The sequence below is a fragment of the Taudactylus pleione genome, unplaced genomic scaffold (genome assembly GCF_031769625.1).
Source record: "Taudactylus pleione unplaced genomic scaffold, aTauple2 ptg000043l, whole genome shotgun sequence".
Lineage (NCBI taxonomy): Eukaryota > Metazoa > Chordata > Amphibia > Anura > Myobatrachidae > Taudactylus > Taudactylus pleione.
In genome coordinates, this window is record NW_028284445.1 from 17953768 (window position 1) to 17976530 (window position 22763).

The following is a 22763-nucleotide window of genomic DNA, read 5'->3' on the forward strand; positions in this document are numbered from 1 at the left end:
CACTTGCGGGAAACTGCGACCCACGAGTGAAGATGGCACAGGCTGCCTTAGGCTGTCTTAGCGGTGCTATGCGCGGTGAGGGCAGGGCACTTTTTGCCCTCCAAAAGGAGGGCGGGGCGCAGCGCCCTGCTAAAACAGCCTAGCAGGAACGCTAAGTATGTGCAGTGTGCCTCTCACACCCACACCAGTGTCACCCTGAAACACTAACCACGGGGTAGGGATGGCCATCAACCATTGATGGCTAGCACGCATTGATGGTTTGCCATCGATGGTCAATGGTACAATGGTATTGCTATTGGCGGCAGAGGTCTAATGTTGCTCTGCCATCAATGGTTTATATATCTATGGTGCAGTGTGAGGGCAGGGCTTGCACCACTTAGCCCTGACCCCTCAATGATTGGTCTGCTGCATCATAGTTCTGTTGATGGTTTCCTGCCAGCAATGTAAAGCACTGACGGCACCATTGAAGAAGACCATTCACGGTGTATCATTCCATGTCCACCCTACCATAGAGTCCCTAGGCAAAAAGGCTGCACAGAGCTGCCCCAGGGGGTTTGAGGTGGGGTCGGAGCTTTAAACTTCACAGATAGTTGCTTAAGCACTGTCTTTGTTTAGCTGTGTCTAGATCAGAGGATTGTATGGAGAAATCATTGGGGGTCATTCAGACCCGTTCGCGAGCAAAGGACGCTCGCAAACGGGACGATGTTCCCCCACTGCGCATGCGCACGACGGAGGGAGCTCCATTGTGCGCATGCGTGAGACCCGGACTGTGACAGCCAAGCTGTCGTTCCGGGTCCCGCACCAAAGGGGGCGTGCCGTCGATGTTGATTGACAGCACGCCCCCTTTGGTGGGCGTGCCGGGGGCGTGCCTGCCAGACGGAGGCGTTCCCATGGGAACGCCTACCGTCTGAAGCCGGCCCCACTGACATCACTAGTGATGTCAGTGGGAGTGATTTTATCTCTGATAGAGCCAAAATCACTCCAGGGCTTGCGGCAGCGAGACCCTACCGCAGGGTCTCGTCGCAAGCCCGATGTTCGCGATGGTCAAGACCATCGCGACCATCATCATGGACGCTCGCATATACTGTGGGTGGTCACCCACAGCTATGCGAGCGTCCAAGAGGACGCTCCATTTTCAGGGAGGAGGGCCCTGATTCAGAGCGAGCGCTCTGGTCAGAGCGTTCAGCTCTGAATCAGGCCCATTGTTTCATGTTATTTCTCTGCCAAGCCTATGAGCGTTCTCACAGGGTATTTTGCTACCTCTTTACTTGCTGTCTGATATCGGTCCCTGCACCCCTCCCCTGATCCCTGGTCCCCTGCTCTACTCTGTGAAGAGCACTACGGATGGCTTTCCTGAGTGACGCATGTACCGTCTGAGCATGGGCAGAAGAGCCCCTTGCTTTGCTCTTTTTAGAACAGAGCCAAGGGGCTCAGGAGGTTAGAGAGGCAACGCCAGGCCCCTAACCAGGTTTTGCTATGGGGTTGACAGTTCTACCACTGTTAAATAGCACCATCATGAAAACTGTTCCAATAAAAATATTTTTATTCATTCATCCCTAAATATTTACATTAGACAGAGTTGAGCTTGTGCTTTTTCTTAGTTCAGGGACAACTCCAGCTCTGCAGTAGTGCCCTCTAACCGGTCCTGGCATCCAGATTACTCAGGGCACTGACTGAGCACTTTTCGCCAGCGCGCGCTTTTCACAGTGGTGCGCGTGCTGTTCCATCCTATAGAGCAGATGGTCAGGAGATGCCAGGGCACACCACACCGCGTTCGTTTGTGGGCCCAACGCAAGGGGCATAATTATCTCTAGAGTCCACCTTAGGAGATACATGGGTCAGAGTGCAGCATCTCCCTCGCATTTGGGCCTGTGAGTCCTGCTGCCTAATGGATCCCTACAGTGTTTGTGCCCCCACCAGTGTATTCAGCCTGGGGGCCAGGGAGCAGAGGCTAGCTGACAGTGGGCATCACGCATCGCTTCCTAAGGACCTTTCTGCCAGCCCACCTATTGTCTGCTGTGGTGACTATCAGCCATTTTCACATTCCTCCTCTGCTTCTCCTTGCATGGTAGCTAGTGACTGGTTGTGATTCCTGGCCTTCTTAGCCTGGCAGCTCTTCTCCAGTATATATCTGTGATCCTATCTGTCCAGCTGTTATGGATCTGTAAATCTAACTTGATCCAGGAGGTGTGGCTGAGCAGGCTCCTCACGTTGGCGAAGCAACGCCCCCTGGAGCACCCAAGCCACCGTTGGGGGCGGCTGGGGGCCGTAGTTACGCCACTGGATAGCGATGATTTTCAGTCCACAGAGGAATCTATTTCCTGCTCCCCTCCTTAGATCATGGCTCTCTGGCCTCTCTTAATGTGCCTTGGTCTGAACAAGAGATTCAAGTGGTCATTAAGTTACTCCTTGTTAGGAAGGCTCCTGGTTTGGATTGTTTTACAAATTTCTTTTATAAACATTGTATCAATAAACTTTACCCCTGTTACCTCCCTATTTAATAGTGTTTGTGGAAGAAATGCTGGAAGCTCAGATTATTACATAGCCTAAACCAGATAAAGATGCCACTGATTGCTAAAACTCCTCAGTACAGATGTTAAAATCTACATTGAATTGATTGCAGATATGCTATCTCCCCTTATTCCCAAATTGAGCCATCTGGACCAGATGGGCTCTGTGATATATAGACAGGCATATAACACTCACAGGCTTTACTGAGAAGTAATCACCAAATTCTGCTCCTTTCCTAAGATGCAGAAAAGGCATTTGACTGCATTCCCTGGCTGTAGTTACGTGATGCTCTGGTGAAATATTAATGTATTTTTTCTGCACAATTCCTTTACCCCCCTGCCCCCCCCCCCCACCAAAAAACAAAAATAATTATTATTATGCATTGGCATGATTAATTGGATACAGCTACTCACAATTCCTAAGTGCTAGTATATTTGCCTGTGGGAATAGCTTCATTGAAATTCGTTTTCTAAAGGTGATTTTGCCGCTCCCCCATAATATTTAAATAGTCTGACAAAAACATGTTATATATGAAATCTTCCCATAGATAACAATATCTTTACTTATTTTTAAATTAAATCTTATTCACCAGACTAGTAGAAATCTTCAGGTGGAATAGACTGACCCCTTCCATGAAGGAACAAATTTTGCAACTCTTTATTCAACAGTATCTTCGCACATTGAGCAATGTGTCACCCATTGAAATGGGCAAGTGATTCCCGGGCGGTGAGCTGTGGGCTCTAATCTTTGTAGTTGTTATTATTACAATTACTATGTTACATACAGTATAAATACATATATCCACTCTATTGTGGGTAGGATGGGAAGAGGTGCCCTACACGGCTTAGAATAGATAGCACAAAGCGTAACTGTACAATGTCCTCATTAGTCCTGTGGCAAGACTAGGCTTCCTGAACTTAAATTGACTCCATCCCATTAACTTTAATATCTTTTAGGAAAGTCCAGATAATGAGGAGCCCACATCCAGGTATTGCTGCCAAACAACAGTCATGAGCAATACTCCTTCACTGAGCAAAAATGTGTGTTTGTTTAACATTGAAGGTCGTCTTGTTACTTGTTACTTGCACCGCAGAACTACCTCATGGACTGTACTGTTCTTCTCAGACCCTGCATAAGCTGGAACTGTAATCTCCACATGTGATTGTAGTTTAGAACATAAAATAATAAGCCTATTAATTGTTTAACTACTTGTCCATTGCCAAATGACGTAAAACATAGACAATATGTAAACCAAGGGGCATTTCGCATTGAAGTTGCCTCGGTAGCTTCCTCCATGCTTTGTCAGCCATGTTAGAGCAGTGTAGAGTTGATCCAGGTCCCCCCATCTATATCTCTGCATTAATAGGTCACTGCTAATAGTGATATTTTACTATCTGGCGTATCAGTGAGCATCAGATCACTATTACCAGCTATCTATTTCTGTGGGGCTGGATAAGGATCCAGTGCACTGAAATAATCAGCCCAAAATATAATTTTAAATAAAAATGAGCCACAGGTAACCCCTAGGTTCTTCCGCAGACACCCAAAATGATGCCACCCTTCTCTGTGACACTGGGCATGAATGCCATAAGTCACGTGGTCCCAAACTTCAAACAAGCATCATCTCCCCATCTTCTATCTGCCCACTGCCCACTTACAGTCCATTCCCCACCATGAAAGACAACTTCAAAAGATAACAAAAGAAAGAACTAAATTGTATACTTTTGTCTCTGAAAACTTTGATTCCATCAGAACTTGTACAAAATTCACATATTTGGAATACAAAATGTTTGTGAGAATTAGCTATTACATTTTGGGATACATTTCTCCCATTGCTATAACTACATTTAAATAGTTTTGGGAATAATCATGGATGTTTGTTTTTTGTGTGTTTTTTTTTTATTTCTGCCCATTTTTACCCTTTAAAAAGACCATCAAATTTAAAGCTGTTTTTTCCCAAACTGCTACCTAGTAAAAGCCCCATCTGTTCTGACCAATAACAATATAACATTTTCCTGCATAGTCTTATGCCGACAACAATTGAACGGCCGATATATTGTGTGCACGTCGGCCAGTGTGTACAGACGATATGTCTGTGAACAACTTCATTCAGACTTATTACGTTGGCCGTGCAGCACAGACGATAGATCTGCTCATCGTGTACGGGCAGTCAGCTGTTCAGTGTGTATGAACAACGATCAACTGCTGATATATCTGCTGATCAGTCGATCTGCCAAATATCTTTCCAGTTTGTACTCTTGGTACACACTATAAAATGTAACAAACGATAGGACAGCCGTCCCAATTTCACTAATTCCCAGAACACACGCTATCTTCTGAATGTAATATATTGGGATTGTATTCAGGTATTGTATCCAATTAATTGTTGCTCCTGTACACACAATGCAAGCATCAGGTAGAACAGTGCCATGCTTCAGAGGTACGATTGCACAATAAATTGTGTGGTCCTGTGTACCACATCGTTCATGGCATCGTCCCACCTGATGTGCAGCACAGCAGATGGAACGGTGCGATGGACAATGGCCGGGTACGACTGATTAGGCATATGATGTGTCCAATATATAATTCCGATCTGCATCGGAAAAATATATTAGACAATAGATCTTTTACTGTGTACCCAGCTTAAGAAATTGAAAAGCTTCAAACCATTGATTAGTAAATTAAGAAAATCATTATGGTCAGTTCCTTCTGATGTTTTGCCACCTGGGTAAACAGGTTATTTAGAGAAGGCATTGCCCCAAATTGTTTGGATTTTAAGTATCAAAAGGGACAAGGGTTCACCAACTTAGGGTGAAGGTCTCCATAAACATGGGCTAGTGTGGGCTTGTTGGGGGAGTTTATTTTAATTTTTTTGACTGTTCTAAGAAGTGCTCTAGGTCTTTTGCCAAAATTAATTGTGTAAGGAGTTTTAAGAGATCCCTGCGAACCTAAATCTAGCTAAAGCATTATCCTTGTCGGTGGCTGATGTTTTTTTGGTCTTCTCCCATGTGAAAGACACATTACAAAGTATTTCCCACCCTTGATACATCAAACATGGTTTTTTAAGAATGGTAATTTAAGAATGTGTCTAATTTAAAATCATTAAACTGGATTTGACAATTTACTGGACTAACTCGTGAGACTTCTGAAACTACCCTACCTGTGGATTATTGAATACACACTCTTTCTGTCACTTGAGAAAGCAGTTGTGAATAATGGACTGTCCCCTGTGCAGACCACAGTTTGTTTCCATGGTAACACCTGTTGCTGAAGTAGATCCGTTCTTCAAAATATCTGTCAAAGTTCAGCAACAGTGAGTTTCTTGTTATAAACGGGGAATCTCGAACAGAAGTCCTATTTCAAGTATGAATTGTTATTCCTGAAAGCTGTATTACCCAACATAATGATTTTAATTTAGGACCCTATTTTTTCGAGTGGTATTACCCTGAAAGAAAAGAAGGACGTTGATATGTTATTTGAAGTAACTAAGAAAACTTACTTTACACCAGATAAACACTTTTGCAAAACCAATTTATGTGGATAATTGCTCCTTCACTCGGCTGGAAATTCGTGCCTGGCACCCTCTGCTCTCATGACTGTAATCATGGTGCTGGCTTAGTGACATCACAAATCAAATAGCTGTTTTAAATGGCCGGATGCAGAAGACCGTATTTACAGGCCTCGCACACTAGAAATAATATAGTAAAAAGCATTTTAGATTAAGTATATAATGCTGCCGTAAGGGCCAAACAAATGAATGCAGACCTAGCTCCATGATCAGAATAAAGCAAACAAACCTAAATATGTCCAACTCCCCCTACCAATCCCTGACCTATCGGAACTCCAAAATAAGCTTGCTAGACACTTTCTCAGTTCTCTGCAAGACCTCACTATGAGATGGAACGGATGAGTAGTTTCTTACATTACTCCTCCGTTCCAGTTTATAGAATAATGTCTCTGCTCTTTAATTTTCTACCAGTCTCATGTATCTTATCTGCTTTCTTTGGTTACTTTCACTGCGTACTGCCCAAGAGTTTCCCTTCCCCTCTCTCTTATCCTCTCGTCTTCTGGGTAGCACCACTATCTGTGTACGCTATTCTCTGTATTTACCTTTATTCTTCAATATATTTCCCTTAAAATTACAAAAAAACAAAAACAAAAAACAAACGGATAAACAGTTACTAGAAATAGAAGATGTTGAGGAATCAGTGGAAAATGGTCAACAGGGCAGCTGATTTGACTTATAGGTGCCTCAGTTAAAAATAAACATGGTAATATTGACAACTTCGCTTCCTGGCTTCCTCACTTTCTCTCCTCTGACCTTCCCTCTATTATCCTAGGTGACTTCAATATTCCTATTGATATCCCCACAGAAGCCTCTGCCTCCAAACTCCTCACCCTCATGTCTTCATTTGGTCTCTCCCAATGTGGACCTCCTCACCCTCCCATGTGAGTGGGCATTCGCTTGACCTGGTCTTCACTCACCGTTGTGATATTTCTGATTACTCCAATTCCCCATTCCCCCTCTCAGACCATCACCTTCTCTCTTTTAACCTATCCCTCTCTCCTTCCCTTCTTCTACCTCCTATGGCCACTATCACTAAGCGTAACATTGATGCTATTGACAGTTTCTTTTTCTTCCCAGCCTGACTCACTTCTCTCCCCTATCCTCTCTCTTGCCCTGAACAAGCCATTTCTCTATACAATACCTCCCTTACTTCTGCTCTGGACTCTGTTGCTCCGGCGATCACTATTCACCCCCGCAGATTTACACCTCAACCCTGGCATTTCAAATGCACCAGATACCTGCAAAAGTGTTCGCGAACCGCCGAGCGACAGTGGAGAAGATCACGCTCTAAGGCTGATTTTCTCCATTTCAAATTTATGCTCTCATCATACAGTGCTGCCCTTTCCCTTTCTAAACAGTCATATTTCAAGAACCTCATCTCCTCTCAGTCCTCAAATCCCCAACGTCTCTTCACCACCTTCAACTCCCTCCTCCGCCCACCCCCTCCTCGCCTCCCCTCCTTGCTCTCTGCCCTTGATTTTGCTACCTACTTTACATCTAAAATTGACTCCATACTTCAGGACATCATATCCCACCAGTCCCCCTGCTATCCACCTCCTCTCTTCCCAGATCACCCCTCTCCTTCAATTTTACCGACTCTAACTTTCTTCTCCCCTGTATCTGGAGAGGAAGTCATGTCCCTCATCCAGTCCTCCCCCCTTCCACCTCCCTTCTTGACCCTATCCCTTCACGTCTCCTCCACTACCTCTCTCCTTCTGCCTGCTCCCATCTTGCCCACCTCCTTAATCTCTCCCTATCATCAGGCACTGTCCTGTCTGCATTTAAACATGCCCTTGTCTCCCCCATACTAAAAAAACAACCCTTGATTCTAACACTCTCTCCAACTACCATCCCATCTCTCTCCTCCCTTTTGCTTCCAAGCTCCTTGAGCGTGCTGTTTTCAAGCGCCTTACCACCTTTCTTTCCTCTCATTCCCTCCTTTACCCTTTTCAGTCTGGCTTCCGTTCTCTCCACTCCACTGAAACTGCCCTCACAAAAGTCAGCAATGACCTCCTTGCTGCTAAATCCAAGGGCCACTACTCTCTGCTCATTCTCCTTGACCTTTCTGCTGCTTTTGACACTGTGGACCACCCTCTCCTTCTGCAAATCCTTCACTCCCTTGGTCTGCGTGACACTGCCCTCTCCTGGCTATCCTCCTACCTCTCTGACCGATCCTTCTCTGTCTCCTTTCATGACCCCTCTTCTCCCCCACAGCCTCTTACAGTGGGTGTTCCCCAAGGTTCTGCTCTTGGACCTCTCCTTTTCTCACTCTATACATCCTCACTAGGTGAACTCATCAGCTCTTTTGACCTCCAATATCATCTCTATGCTGATGATATTCAGATCTACCTTTCCTCCCCCGACCTCTCTCCCTCTCTCCTCACTCGTATCTCCAACTGTCTCTCTGCCATTTCTTCCTGGATGTCCCAGCGATTTCTTAAACTTAATATGTCTAAGACTGAGCTAATCATCTTCCCTCCCCCCTGAATAACCACACTTCCCACCATTTCTTTATCAATTGATGGCACAACTATCTCCTCTAGCCCCAAAGTGCGCTGTCTTGGAGTTATCCTGGACTCCACCCTCTCCTTCAAACCACATATCCAGAATCTCTCACAGTCCTGTCGCTTTCATCTTAAAAATATTTCCAAGATTAGACCCTTTCTCACCCAGGATGCCACTAAAACCCTCATACACTCATTGGTCATCTCCAGATTGGACTACTGTAACCTTCTCCTATCTGGCCTCCCCAAATCCCTTCTCTCCCCTCTCCAGTCTGTCCTCAGTGCTGCTGCTCTGCTCATCTGCCTCCCCTCTCCTACAAGCCCTGCACTGGCTCCCCTTCCCCTTTAGAACCCAATTTAAGGTTCTCACGCTCACTTACAAAGCCCTCAGCCATTCCTCTCCCATTTACATCTCTGATCTCATCTCCCTTCACTTTCCTGTCCGCCCTCTTCGTTCAACAAATGCACGCCGCCTCTCATGCCAGCTGATTACTTCCTCCCACTCCCGCCTCCAAGATTTTGCCCGTGCTGCTCCCCACCTTTGGAACTCTCTCCCGCTTCCCATCAGACTCTCCACCTCTCTACAATCCTTCAAACAGGCTCTCAAGACCCACTATTTCATCAAAGCCTTCCAGCTCTCATCTTAACTTGCTGCTACATACTCCTTCCTCCCTGCCTACCCCATCTGTGTCATCCCTGTTTGTCTGTCCCTCCCCCTTAGAATGTAAGCTCCTATGAGCAGGGCCCTCTACCCTCTTGTGCATCTCCTTACTATACCTTCATCTACTTCTTACTCTCTACCAGGGCACCTAACACTTGATTGCTTTGCATTGTTGCTTATCTGGGTGTTATGGTCGTGAATGTAGCAATGTACATTATCCATGTCCTGTAATGTATTGTATTGTACTGTACTATAAGTCACTGTATATCAATCTATTTGTTTATGTACTTTGTAACGCGCTGCGGAAAACTTGTGGCGCCATATAAATAAACAATAATAATAATAATAATAATATTGCAGCAGTTGGATACTTAACATATTTGTAAGTCTACACTAATAACATGTTAAGGTGAAAGGAGGATGGGAAATTACATATGTCAAAGATGTTGGGGAAATAGAAGTTGATGCTCTGTAATGCTACTAATATTAGTGATTAATCACAAAGCAGTTCAGTTGTTCTTGATCTGAGATGTATATAAGGATGAGAATAGTCACAAGCAGGCAATGTCCATTTTAAAAGACAACACGTATTACACTTTGGTAACCGCTGTGTATAAAGAGGTCTCTCATGCTTCTGCTGAAGCAATGTAACACCTCTGAATTGCTGAGCTACCAGTGGAAAGTGTACCCTTATATAAGCAGTGACCACTCCCACACAGACAGCGCTATACGGGCTACGTCTCAGTCTATTATACTGTGATCCAGGGAAACAATCATGCTATAATACTACATTATAACATACAGGGAAATAATACATTGTATTACCCATCTTTATATATAGCAAACTTCTGGGTTATCTACCTCAGACACAGTCCGTTGGCAATATGGCTTTTCATTTTAATGGCAAGTACACAAAACTGAGTGAATTCTGGCGCTGAATCAGTGGGCAGTAATTCGATTTTCATAGAGGTTTCTGATTTTTTTACAGCACAAAATGTAGCTCATTCTGGTGACTGGTATGCAAACGATTATTCATTTTGGTAAATATATGAAACCAAGCCCATTTTAAATAGTAAATAGCAGAATTCCAATCTGCTAGTGAGTAACGAACCTCCAATCTGGTGGCTAATCTATAACAGAACTGTAGACTGCAGTGCATTGTAGTCTTACTGCCAGTAGGCGTTCAGATAACCATTCTGGTGGCTAATGTACAACAGAGCGCCAGGGCCATAGCTAGGGTAGTGCGGCCGATGCCATCGCACAGGGCACCACAGATCAGGGGGTGCTGTTTGGGCTGTCAAATTTCTGTTTATTATCATTTTCACTTGTAGCTTCCTCTTATTTCATCCCCAGCATCTCCTGGCCTCCCCTATCTCTTCCCTGCTCCCTTTTTTGGGTGTATTATGTCCCTTTAAAAAATGAGGGGGGCGCCAATGCTCTTTCTGGCACAGGCCACCAAAACGTCTAGCTACGGCTCTGCAGAGAGCTAATCTAGTTACTAATGTAATGGTGGTTGTGTATAGCAAACCTCCAATCTGGTGGCTAATCTATAACAGAACTGTAGACTGCAGTGCATTGTAGTCTTACTGCCAGTGTGCGTTCAGATAACCATTCTAGTGGCTAATGTACAACAGAGCGCTAATCTAGTTACTAATGTAATGGTGATTGTGTATAGCATACCTCCAATCTGGTGGCTAATATAGAACAGACCTTTAGACTGTAGTATAATATATAGCAGCCCTGTGTAGTATGGTTACTAGTGTACAATCTAATATAGTTACTAATGTATTATCAGATTCCGAATATGGCGGCTAGTGTACAGTAGACCCCTAGTAAGTAACCAGTTTATTTACCAGACCTCCAATATGGTTCCTGGTGTAATTACAGATCTACAGGTTTATGATGAGTGTATTAGCGGAACTCTAAACTAATGGGCAATACTGTATGTCATTTAGAACCATGGGCGCATCTATCCATTGGCCAGGATGGCACTCGCCAGGGGTGCCGGCCGAGGGGGGGCGCCACCCGGCGGAGCCACCCGCAGCCACAGAGTAGATACACCCTTGTGCTTTACATAACCCCCCACCTGCTCCGGCAGCTCCTGGGCCTGGGCCAACATGTTAAGGAGGCCAGGAGTCTCCAGTCTCCCCCAGCCCCTCACTCTGAATGAAGCTTGAGATTGTGTCAGCTCACAGTAGCTTTGCCGGAAGTAGAGGATGGGAGCTTAATTTTGAGTGTCGGCATGTACTAACCAATGGCAGCTCTCACTGCAGGACTCCCGTCCAATCAGCAGATTGCTTCTGGCAGTCACTAGGTTAGGCTGCATGTAAGCAGGAGCTGAAGCCATGTTGATTGGGGTGTGTATGTATGTAGCAGGGTGCCTGTGAGTGATATATATACTGCTCTGAGCCCAGTACAGAACTGATAGAGGCTTACCTGTATCTGTATTCTTTATGGTATCCCAGGTATGCTGGCTCAGTCCTCAGGTTGTGTGCAAACTGCATGTGTCTCCATTCTGGGTCAGCCTTGCCAAACTTATATAGGTGCTTTCTGTACCTATATTTCTCTATGTTGTTGGTGTGTTTGTACCACACATTTTACCTTTTTATTTATTTTAGATCTATATGTCATTTACAACTTAATATGTGTTAAAATGTGAAATGTTCGGCTTGTTGTCATCAAATAGGATAGAGAGAGAGAATGAATATGAATGAACTTATCTAGTTTCACATGTAGTGGGAAAGGAAGCATCTATATATATTTTTTTATTTATTGGAATATATGTGGGGGGGGGGCAGTAACTATCTTTGCCAAGGGTGCTCGGATCCCTAGATACACCCCTGGTTAGAACCTACCCCATGATGTACTCTCCCTTCACTATTGCTCAGTGCCTCTGATGTACCACTTGTTGCTTAACACTTAGCAGACAGCTCTCAATGACATTTTTTAATAGCACCCAATGTGAAAGCATCTTGTACAGTGGACTCCAGCAGCCAGTGCAATCAATGTACAAAGCTTCCTGCATATAACTATTTATGAATCCGAGTCACCAGCAGCTCTCTCCTCAATTTTAATGGATAATGACATCTCATAGAGACTTTTCCTATAGACATGCCACAGAGTGGGGTTCTGACATTAAATCTTTGGATCGTTACGCGTTCGAAAAGTAACTGAGTAGTTCTGTGACCATACAAAAGTAAGAGCAGGTTATACCTTGCAATATATGAGACCGAGATTCAAAAATGAAACAGCATTTCTATTACATTACATATTGTTTTATTTTGGTATGACTACTTTTTTATTTACTGATGCATTTTTCTTAAAGCTGCACAACTACCTAGTAAAGTGTGCAAGTACCGCCCCAAGCTTCTCTAACTGGCGCTTCCGGAAAAATGGCTGCATGCATTGCAGTCCTGTAGATCCATTTTAATTTGCCAGTTTAATATGGAGGAGCAAGCGGTGTGTGACAGCGGGGAAATAAACGGAAGGATTACACAGGACTATTGTCAGATGTGTAATCTCTAGCTGAGTGAAGTCATTCTGAAGAGGAGAGGAACATAGCGCACTTTTTCATGGGGAATCCATTGCTTCCAGTATTATAAAACTTTTTTTAATTATTATTATTTCAAAACATTACAATTGTGAATTTACATATTCAAGATTGCACATGGTCCCAGCAACAGCAGCATGGTTTTACAATAACAAGGATATGTTAATTTACTTGTCATTATCTCTCCCCATTGACAGGATTAACCTTTTTTATTTTTATTTTTTCCAGCAACAGAAAGAGGATGTCTGTAATCGTACGAACTCCATCAGGACATCTCAGACTTTACTGCAAAGGAGCAGTGAGTTTACGTCTTTTCTGGTTTTAGATGTTCCACAATGGTTTTGGAATCTAGAGTGTATTAGTACTATATTTGTAGGTTAATTACTTATAAAGTGACTGGATTCTTGTTCATTGTGCATAAGTGAATTAGCTCACTCATTTGTCTTTTGTCTTGGCTATAAATAGGCAGTACCTACCTTTAAAGTTCACCAGTCATATAGACATAGGGGGGCAGCCATTCTGTGAGCTGATAGTTTTATAGTAATTAATATAAATTTCTCAGGAATCAGTGACATCACTGTAGATATGTATCCTGCTAGGACCCAGCAGGATGAGACTTTCCATGGGGCTATGCATGCTGGGAGGGAGTTCCTGTTTGTGCTCAGTTCAGTTACTGATGTTATTGGAAGTAAATGTGTTATGCTGCACTCCTGAGTCCATGAGTCTTATCTGATATACAACACATCTACATGGTGTCAGAAGTGGGAACCATGGCTCAAGGACTCCATTGCATCGACCCCCTCATGTTTGATGAAACTATCGCTGACAGATGGATGCAGTTCAGGAGACAATGGGCTGTGTACCGCATGGCTGGATTGTCCGAAAAATCAAAGCAGGTACAAGCATAGACCTTGCTAAATCTGGCTGGTGCAGAGGCAGTCACTAAAGCAGACACATTCACATATGCAGAAGGGGAAAACAAAGAAGACCCAAATGTATTAATTGCAAAGTTTGATGAGATTTGTATGCCTGTAAAAAATGTCATAATGGACAGACACACATTCAACTCCACAAACGAGAACACTGGGGAAAATATACAGTCATACGTGTAAACCTTGAAACTATTGGCAAACAAATGTAATTTTGGAGCAATAACTGACGAGCTGATAAGAGACCGTATCGTATGTGGTACCCGTAGTGATGCAGTACGTGCACACTTACTACGAGAAAAGGATCTAACCTTAAACCCCGCCATTCACATCTGCATGCTGCACGAGAAATCAGAACAGGCCACAAAAGAGTTACGGAGGGAGGCTGAAATATGCAGTGTACAGCACACACAAACGCAATGCAGGCCATGCTACAACTGTGGGGGACGCCATTCATTTGCGCGGGAGAGGTATCCTGCCTTTAACAAACGCTGCAACCGCTGCAATAAGCTTAACCACTTTGCAAAATGTTGCAGATCCAGACAAACTGTGACACACAGTGAACCACAAGTAACACAGGTAGACAGACAGATGTATAAAGTCAACCACGTGGGCACGGAGTCAACAGCGCATTCCGATGTGACAGTATATTGTGAAAGTGTCGATCTAACTGCAAACCAAGGAGAGATTTTCACTAACTTATGTGATAAAAAGAGTGGCAATACATTGAAGATTAAAATTGACACTGGTGCCAAATGCAACGTGATGTCCAAGACTCTGCTGCACAAAACCAGCCCGCAAGCAACAATAGATCACACAGACACTGTAAACTTAGTGGCATATGGGGGTCATATTATCAAGACTGTGGGCACCACCACCATCGAATATACGTGTGCACCGCTGCTATTCCACATAGTAGATAGTGATGTTAGGCCATTGCTTGGACTGCCTGACAGTGTGCGCCTTGGTTTGATACAAATGGGGCCTGAAGTACACATGATACAACAAGACACCCCAGAGTTCCGCGGCTTCAAGGATTTATTCACATGCGACACCATCGGCAAACTACCCGTCATATACCACATGCGTTTAGATGAATCTGTCATCCCTACAGTGTGTGAACCCCAGAGGGTTCCAATCGCCATGAAGGATAAGGTCCTAGCTGAGTTATAGAGCATGACTGCGCTTGGTGTTATTACCCCTATTGAAAAAGCGACCCAGTGGGTATCTGCAATGGTTGCTGCTATAAAAACAGATGGGACTGTCAGGATTTGCATAGACCCTGTACACCTCAGTAAAGCTCTGCTAAGATCCCGCCACTCATTGCGAACAGTAGAACAAGTCATTGCTGACATGTCAGAAGCCAAGGTCTTCAACACGTTAGATGCGAAATGTGGGTTTTGGCAAATCCCATTAGACAAAGAATCGTCACTCCTCACTGTTTTATGACACCAGCTGTCAGAAATGCCTTTCTACGCATGCCATACGGATTGACTACTGGCAGTGAGGTGTTTCAACGGTGTATGGAACAACTGTTTGCTGGATACCCCTGCGAGATTATAGTCAACGACATCCTCGTCTGGGGCCGTACTATACAAGAACATGACGAGCATCTACGCCAGGCATTGGACAGAATACAAGCTATCAGCTTATAGCTCAACCCAGATAAGTGTAGATTCAGAGTGGCTGAAGTCCCATACATGGGTCACCTCCTCACTAACCATGGTGTTAAACCCGACCCTGACAAAACGGCAGCCATCCAGGACATGCCTTTGCCTGTGGACAAACTTAGCCTCCAATGCTTCTTAGGGATGGCTAACTACCTGTCAAAATTCATCCCCACTTACAGTGAGATAATTGCACCCCTGCGGCATCTTCTGCACCAAGATACAGAGTGGTGTTGGTTGGAACAGCACCAGGCCGCGGTGTCAAAACTTAAATGCATACTCACCAGCCCTCCTATTCTGCAATATTTCAATGTACACTTACCGGTGGGGATCTCAGCTGACGCCTCACAGCACGGGCTGGGTGCAGTTTGTCTCCAGAACAATAGACCAATTGCTTTTCATTCCAGGGCTCTGACGCACACAGAATCTCGTTACGCGCAGATCGAAAAAGAGCTGTTGGTGTTTGCTTGCCACAAATTCCATGATTTCATCTACGGGCAGCCGGTCACCGTCGAAACTGACCACCAACCGCTCATTATCATCCTGCAAAAGCCCCTGCACAATGCACCTGCCCGTATTCAAAGGATGATGCTCAAATTACAGAGGTACCACCTAGACGTCATCTACAAGCATGGCAAATAAATGTTCATGGCTGATGCTCCTCTCCAGAGTGTTCCTACCCCATCCTGCTCCGCTGCCGGTTGATAATGACTATGATGTAATGACTGTGCAATTCCTGTCTCTGCCCGAATGGAGGAGCTGCGTACAGAATCTTTGGCGGATGAGTTATGTCAACGCCTCTCTCAGGTTATTCTGCGAGGCTGGCCACAATCTTCCAGGGAGCTACCCCAAGTCTTACGCCCATTCTTTGCCATGCGAGATGAGTTATCACTATCAGATGGGATTGTTTTGCGAGGTCAGAGATTTGTTATACCCTACATATTGTAAAAGTACTACACCAAGCAACTGCACCAAGGCCACCCTGGTCTGGAGGCCACGAAGCCCAGGGCCAGGGAACTGCTCTATTGGTCTACCATGTTTCATGATCTAGAGAAGGAGGTCTCTGTTTGCTGCCCTCAATGTACACCAACCTAAAGAGCCACTGCATCCGCATGACATACCAGTTCTTCCCTGGTTTGTCACTGCTGGTGATGGTTTTTGTATGGAGGGGTAAGGAGTACCTGGTTCTTGTAGACTCTTACTCAGGATGGTTTGAAATAAATCAATTAACCACTATTACCAGCACCACCATAATTACCAAGCTCAAACAGCACTTTGCCACACATGGAATACCTCAGAAACTCATTAAAGACAATGCCACACAGTTCACGAGCAATGAGTTCAAGTAGTTTGTTTGTACTTGGGATTTCACACACATCACCAGCAGTCCACTATATCCCCAATCCAATGGACTCGCAGAAAGGGCTGTTCGTTCCGCCAAGCATCTGTTAGAGACATGTGAACGAGACCAGACCGACGTTTGTCTGGCACTCCTTAACTTACGTAACATACCGCGAGATGGATTACCATCCCCTGCCCAACGGTTGTTATCACGTCGCACCGGAACCCAAATCCCAATTACCAAACAGGAATTACAGCCTCAATTACAGACACAAGTGCAGGCAGCACTGGCTGCTAAGCGCATGTCTAATAAAAGGAATTATGACCGTACAACACACGCTCTCCCACAGTTGGTCCCAGGACAAGCTGTTCAACTACAGACCGCTCGAGGATATGACAAAATTGCTACTGTTCTAAAGGAAGCCGACCGACTCAACAGCTATGTTGTTCAAGCAGATGGAGCTGTGTATGAGCGTAATCGTCGCCACTTCCTGAGTGTACCTGAAGAGACTATTACTGCCCAATGTAACAGTGGACGGCACAAACCCCTCTCACATCACACCAAGCCCGGGATTGTCAGAACCGGTGGCTTCCTCAATTGATAATGAACCGCCATCTGACTCAACAGCACCAATAGATATCCCTTGCAATGACCAGGCTCCCATTCCGCACATGTATACCACCAAGTCAGGACGCGTATGCACCCAATTCCTGATTCCGGAATTATGTCACACAACTTTCCACACCATTCTCTCTCCTTTCATTATTCTCTTTTTATTGTGTTACCTCTTCTCTATCATCTTTATGAAGGGAGGAATGTAGATCTATATCCTGCTAGGACCCAGCAGGATGAGACTTTCCATGGGGCTATGCATGCTGGGAGGGAGTTCTTGTTTGTGCTCAGTTCAGTTACTGATGTTGCTCTAAGTAAACGTGTTATGTTGCACTCCCTGAGTCCATGAGTCTTATCATATATAGAACACATCTACAATCACTGAGGCACTTTTTACTTCAGAAAGGATTCCTTGTGTAGTTATAGGCAATGTCTTCAAGAAGACTGGATCGGGCTTCAAAATGGCTGCCAAATACAGTGTTACAGCGGTGTAACACTGTAACGTAGCGTTTTGCCTGCAGATACACCCGCACTCACTCGGAGAACATAGGCATGCTGCATATCGTTTTAATCAACAGAAGCTGCTTGTGCTATCTTTTCGCATCGCTGTGCGAATAAGATGCATTTGAAGGTAGAAAGTCGCACGAAAAAAAGCTCTGTGCTACCAAGTCACGCGGAGCTCCCACTTATTTGTGGTGCGACTTGTAGCGCACGGAGGATAGATGTATGTGGACACATCTGTAGCATAGTAAAATGGTCTATTTTCAGAGTATTCTTATACATATGTTAAATGTTGCCAAAAACCATTCTGAATAGAGAAATGTTTTCTACTTTTGCATTGAGTAATATAAGAGGGGTCCATTCTGGTTGTTTGGCTTAGATAAAATGAGATATCGGGCTTGAGTGCGTCTTAGCAATGCGAATGATGGAACAGGCACCCGGGTATAGATTTGTAATAATTTAACGGAGGAAAGACAGGTTTAAATAATGCTATGTATAAATAGCTGTAATGCATATGCTAGGGGCCATATTACCAGAATCTAAGATTATGATTGATTTTACCAAGCAACGCATTTTGAACAAATCAGGTCTCGGGCATGGAAGTTATGTTTATGGATAAAATTTGGTTCAGACTTATTTTGAATATGCAAATTTAGTTGTAATGTAACTTTAAAAATGCCAATACAGATGTGTCAACATACGTTTATCCTCTGTGTGCTACTAGTTGCGTTACACATAACGTGTGAGCGCCGCGCGTCTCGGTAGCGCCGAGTGTCTTTTCGTGTGACTTTTTCCCTTACAATGCATGTTATTCGCATAATGATGCGAATAACATGCACAAGCAGCTCCTGATTAAAATGATATGCGGCCTGCCTATATTCTATGTGCGACTGCGGGTGTATCTGCAAGCAAAATGCTACGTTAAAATGTCAGCGCCTGTGACACTGTGACGTAGCGCTTCACATGCTTTTGCATCCTATTCGCATCGCTTTGCGTATAAGACGCATTGTGAGGGAAAAAGTCACAAAACGACGAGATGCGTCATGGCATGGTGCGACTTGAACAGCTGTTTTAGGCGCAAGGAGACTAGAGGTATGTGGACGCATCTGTATATCATTACTTTTCTTAACAGAAGTACTGGTCCATTTATTTTCATTTACTTTAAATATCTGACCAAAAATATCCTATTTAGCAGCTGTCCTTAAAGCTATTAAATCCAAAGTGAATAGGAATGAGCTGTACTGTAGAGAGAGATGGCTTACAATGAAAAGTGACTTATATAAATAACATAAAAAAATGGATGCTCAAGAGAAGACTTGGGAACATGTTTCCCAGAAATCAGACCACAGAGGCAAACCTGCTCCCATTCCATCCCATTTCTACTATCCCACAAAGCATTGCATTACAGTTACTCACTGTGTACTGGCGGCCCCCAGAGCAATGAGTTATGTGATTTAGTGTGTGATAGAACTATTATTTTAACCACCTTCATTTGGTATTAATACCTCTATATGTTATTGTATGACTAAAACACTTATATACAGGGACTTTTGCCCATTTAAGTCAATAAGTGGTGTGAAAACGGAGGTTCACATGAGGGACTCTCGACCAGAAGTGGTTTCCGGACTATCTGTCTACATAGCTATTTTAAAAGTAATTTGCATAAACAGATTCATAGTTGCAGGATAACCCATGTCTGGATTGTGATGGTGGCAGATCATAAAAAGCACCTGTTGCTTACAGACATTGGAAGCGGCCATTTTGTGGTCTTAGGCCACAGTAGCATGGACTAAAAAAATGGAAAACAAATTGTTAGGAACTAGTGAGGCATTCCTCACCTCTATTCATGAGGCACTGTTTCCTTTTCAATGCATAGGCTGAGGCGAATATTGATTCAGCCCTTGAACTGGTTCCTTTACTGAGCATATGTGACAAGCACCCAATAACTGGTATGATAGTACTCTGTCTATTGTGCAGTTGGAATAGAGGTTTATGGACGGCAGACAGTGGGAGGTCACCTGGATTATATTATGTTGGCCACAGCTAAGTAAGCCTGCTCGTTAGTAACTGTTGTAGACTGAGCACATGATTAGGATTATCATTTGGGCGGCTGGCAGGGTGTGTTGGGACCTACAGTTCTACAGGAGCTGGAGAGCCAAATAAAAATTCTAAGCCTCCTTCACATCATGTGATATTCCTAGGGAATTCTAAGGAAAATGCAGCCTGGACCAAAATAGTAAACCGCGATCCCTACGTATATCTGTATGTTCTATGCTGATGGAACAGGAAATCCATAAATGTGTACTAAACTTAAAGAAGAAATCTTGTTCGTGGCATGTCCTGGTTTTTAAAATATGAAAGCAATATGCACAGTTGATGTGAGGACGGTGAAGTTCTGAAGTTCGTGAATAAAAAGGGTAATCTATAAGCCGTTAAAAGCTTTAGAAATATGTACTGGTTTTGGCTGGAGAAGTTCTGTGTTGTGCAATGCTTGTCAGCCATACTAAGAACACCACCCACACAGAGTGACAATTTCCTCACTCCATTACTTCCCGGATTAGCAGAAAGTCCCCCTTGTCTTGTGCTAACTTAATTGATCACGTTAATAATCTTCTATCCCTTATTCAATTTACACTATATTATGGGGGTAACTAAACTGAATGGAAGTTATGCCAGTAACTTGCATTTCCTCGTTCCTTTCTTTCCTTCTGTAACAAGAAATAATATGACTGTGTACTGTGTGTAAATTATAATAAGAATGTAGCAATGCTAAGTTTCCAAGTGTACAATGACTAATTTAGATGAACTGTTGGATCAAGTGGGTTTTATTCTGTAACAGATAGGGATGTGCATAATTTATTCTGCCTAGAAAGCTCCACGCTAGTGACATTGCATAGCGATGATAAAACATTTTTATTGGTAACCACCCTGCACATATTATTATTACATGTGATTTATACACAGGATTTATCCAGTGTGTCACAATGACTTATAGCTCTGATATAAACCAGAGGCAACGTACCAAAGAAACTCTTTTGTCTCTCTTTTAATTTGTCTCCAAGACGAAGATAAAGATCCTATTTCCATTAGGCATGTTTAACGTATATATATCAAACCTATCAGGGCACCGTTCCCAGCCATCCCCTTCTAAAATCCTATACATCAGTATAATGCCTCATTCGTGGCCTTTCTTTAGACATTCCAGAACGTTGGCTTCTTTTTTTTAATAATAAATTAGTGGACTACATGGCATATTCAGTTAATTAATTGTGTTTGATGGATTAAACAGATTGGTGAGTTATTTAATAAGATAACCTAGTTCAGTTATAGACACACTAGATAAAATGTGGGCCTATGGGCCTAATGTGAGATGTTATACAGCTGTATACTAGTAGACCACAAGGAAGATAAGCGTGCCCTCAAAAAAGAGAGTTTTCTTAAGTAATATACCTTAAAAAATTAAAAGATATAAAAGTAGCATACACACAGACAAACATAGATTCTGTATGAGTCTGTGAATATAAATCAATAAATCACTCTAAGAGTATGGATAAGTTGTAGCCAGGATAAATATTTTTTTTAGCATACTTGTAACCATATTCATACATGGAGCATATAATCTTCAATATTAAGCAGGTTAAAATATTTTATCTTTTTTTTTTTTTTCTCTCTATATGATAAGACAATTTCACAATTCCTTATAAGCAATCACGGAGTACTATATTTAAATTATTGCATGTAAGGTATTTCCATTTATCAGCAAGAAAAAGTATATTATTTTCTTTAAGTTATTCATATTTCTCAGCACATCTGCTTAATATTGAAGATTATATGCTCCATGTATAAATCCAGGCTATAACTTATCCATATTCTTAGAGTGATTTATTGATTTATATTCAGACTCATACAGAGTCTGTTTGTCTGTGTGTATGCTGTATGTGTGCTACTTTTATATGTTATGTATTAAATTAAACCTATTACTTAAGCGTGCCCTCAAAAAGAGTTTTCTTTTCTTCCTTGTGTTCTACTAGATATCTACTCTCAGGGGTGCACCTCCACACCTTTTACATTTATTCTATACCTAGATATCTACTCTCAGGGGTGCACCTCCACACCTTTTACATTTATTCTATACCTAGATATCTACTCTCAGGGGTGCACCTCCACACCTTTTACCTTTATTCTATACCTAGATATCTACTCTCAGGGGTGCACCTCCATACCTTTTACATTTATTCTATACCTAGATATCTACTCTCAGGGGTGCACCTCCACACCTTTTACATTTATTCTATACCTAGATATCTACTCTCAGGGGTGCACCTCCACACCTTTTACATTTATTCTATACCTAGATATCTACTCTCAGGGGTGCACCTCCACACCTTTTACATTTATTCTATACCTAGATATCTACTCTCAGGGGTGCACCTCCACACCTTTTACCTTTATTCTATACCTAGATATCTACTCTCAGGGGTGCACCTCCACACCTTTTACATTTATTCTATACCTAGATATCTACTCTCAGGGGTGCACCTCCACACCTTTTACATTTATTCTATACCTAGATATCTACTCTCAGGGGTGCACCTCCACACCTTTTACATTTATTCTATACCTAGATATCTACTCTCAGGGGTGCACCTCCACACCTTTATTCTATACCTAGATATCTACTCTCAGGGGTGCACCTCCACACCTTTTACATTTATTCTATACCTAGATATCTACTCTCAGGGGTGCACCTCCACACCTTTTACATTTATTCTATACCTAGATATCTACTCTCAGGGGTGCACCTCCACACCTTTTACCTTTATTCTATACCTAGATATCTACTCTCAGGGGTGCACCTCCATACCTTTTACATTTATTCTATACCTAGATATCTACTCTCAGGGGTGCACCTCCACAC

At 43.3% G+C, this 22763-nt stretch overlaps 1 protein-coding gene across 2 annotated transcripts in view; it reads left to right on the forward strand.

Moving 5' to 3' along the window:
* The window catches only part of ATP8A2 (ATPase phospholipid transporting 8A2), a 758530-nt gene that overhangs the window by 195737 nt on the left and 540030 nt on the right, over positions 1–22763 (forward strand). For both annotated transcript variants that reach the window (XM_088460283.1, XM_088460284.1), the window contains one exon: positions 13023–13092. In XM_088460283.1, coding sequence (XP_088316409.1) covers positions 13023–13092 — 70 coding nt within the window. The remainder of the gene's footprint in view (positions 1–13022; positions 13093–22763) is intronic.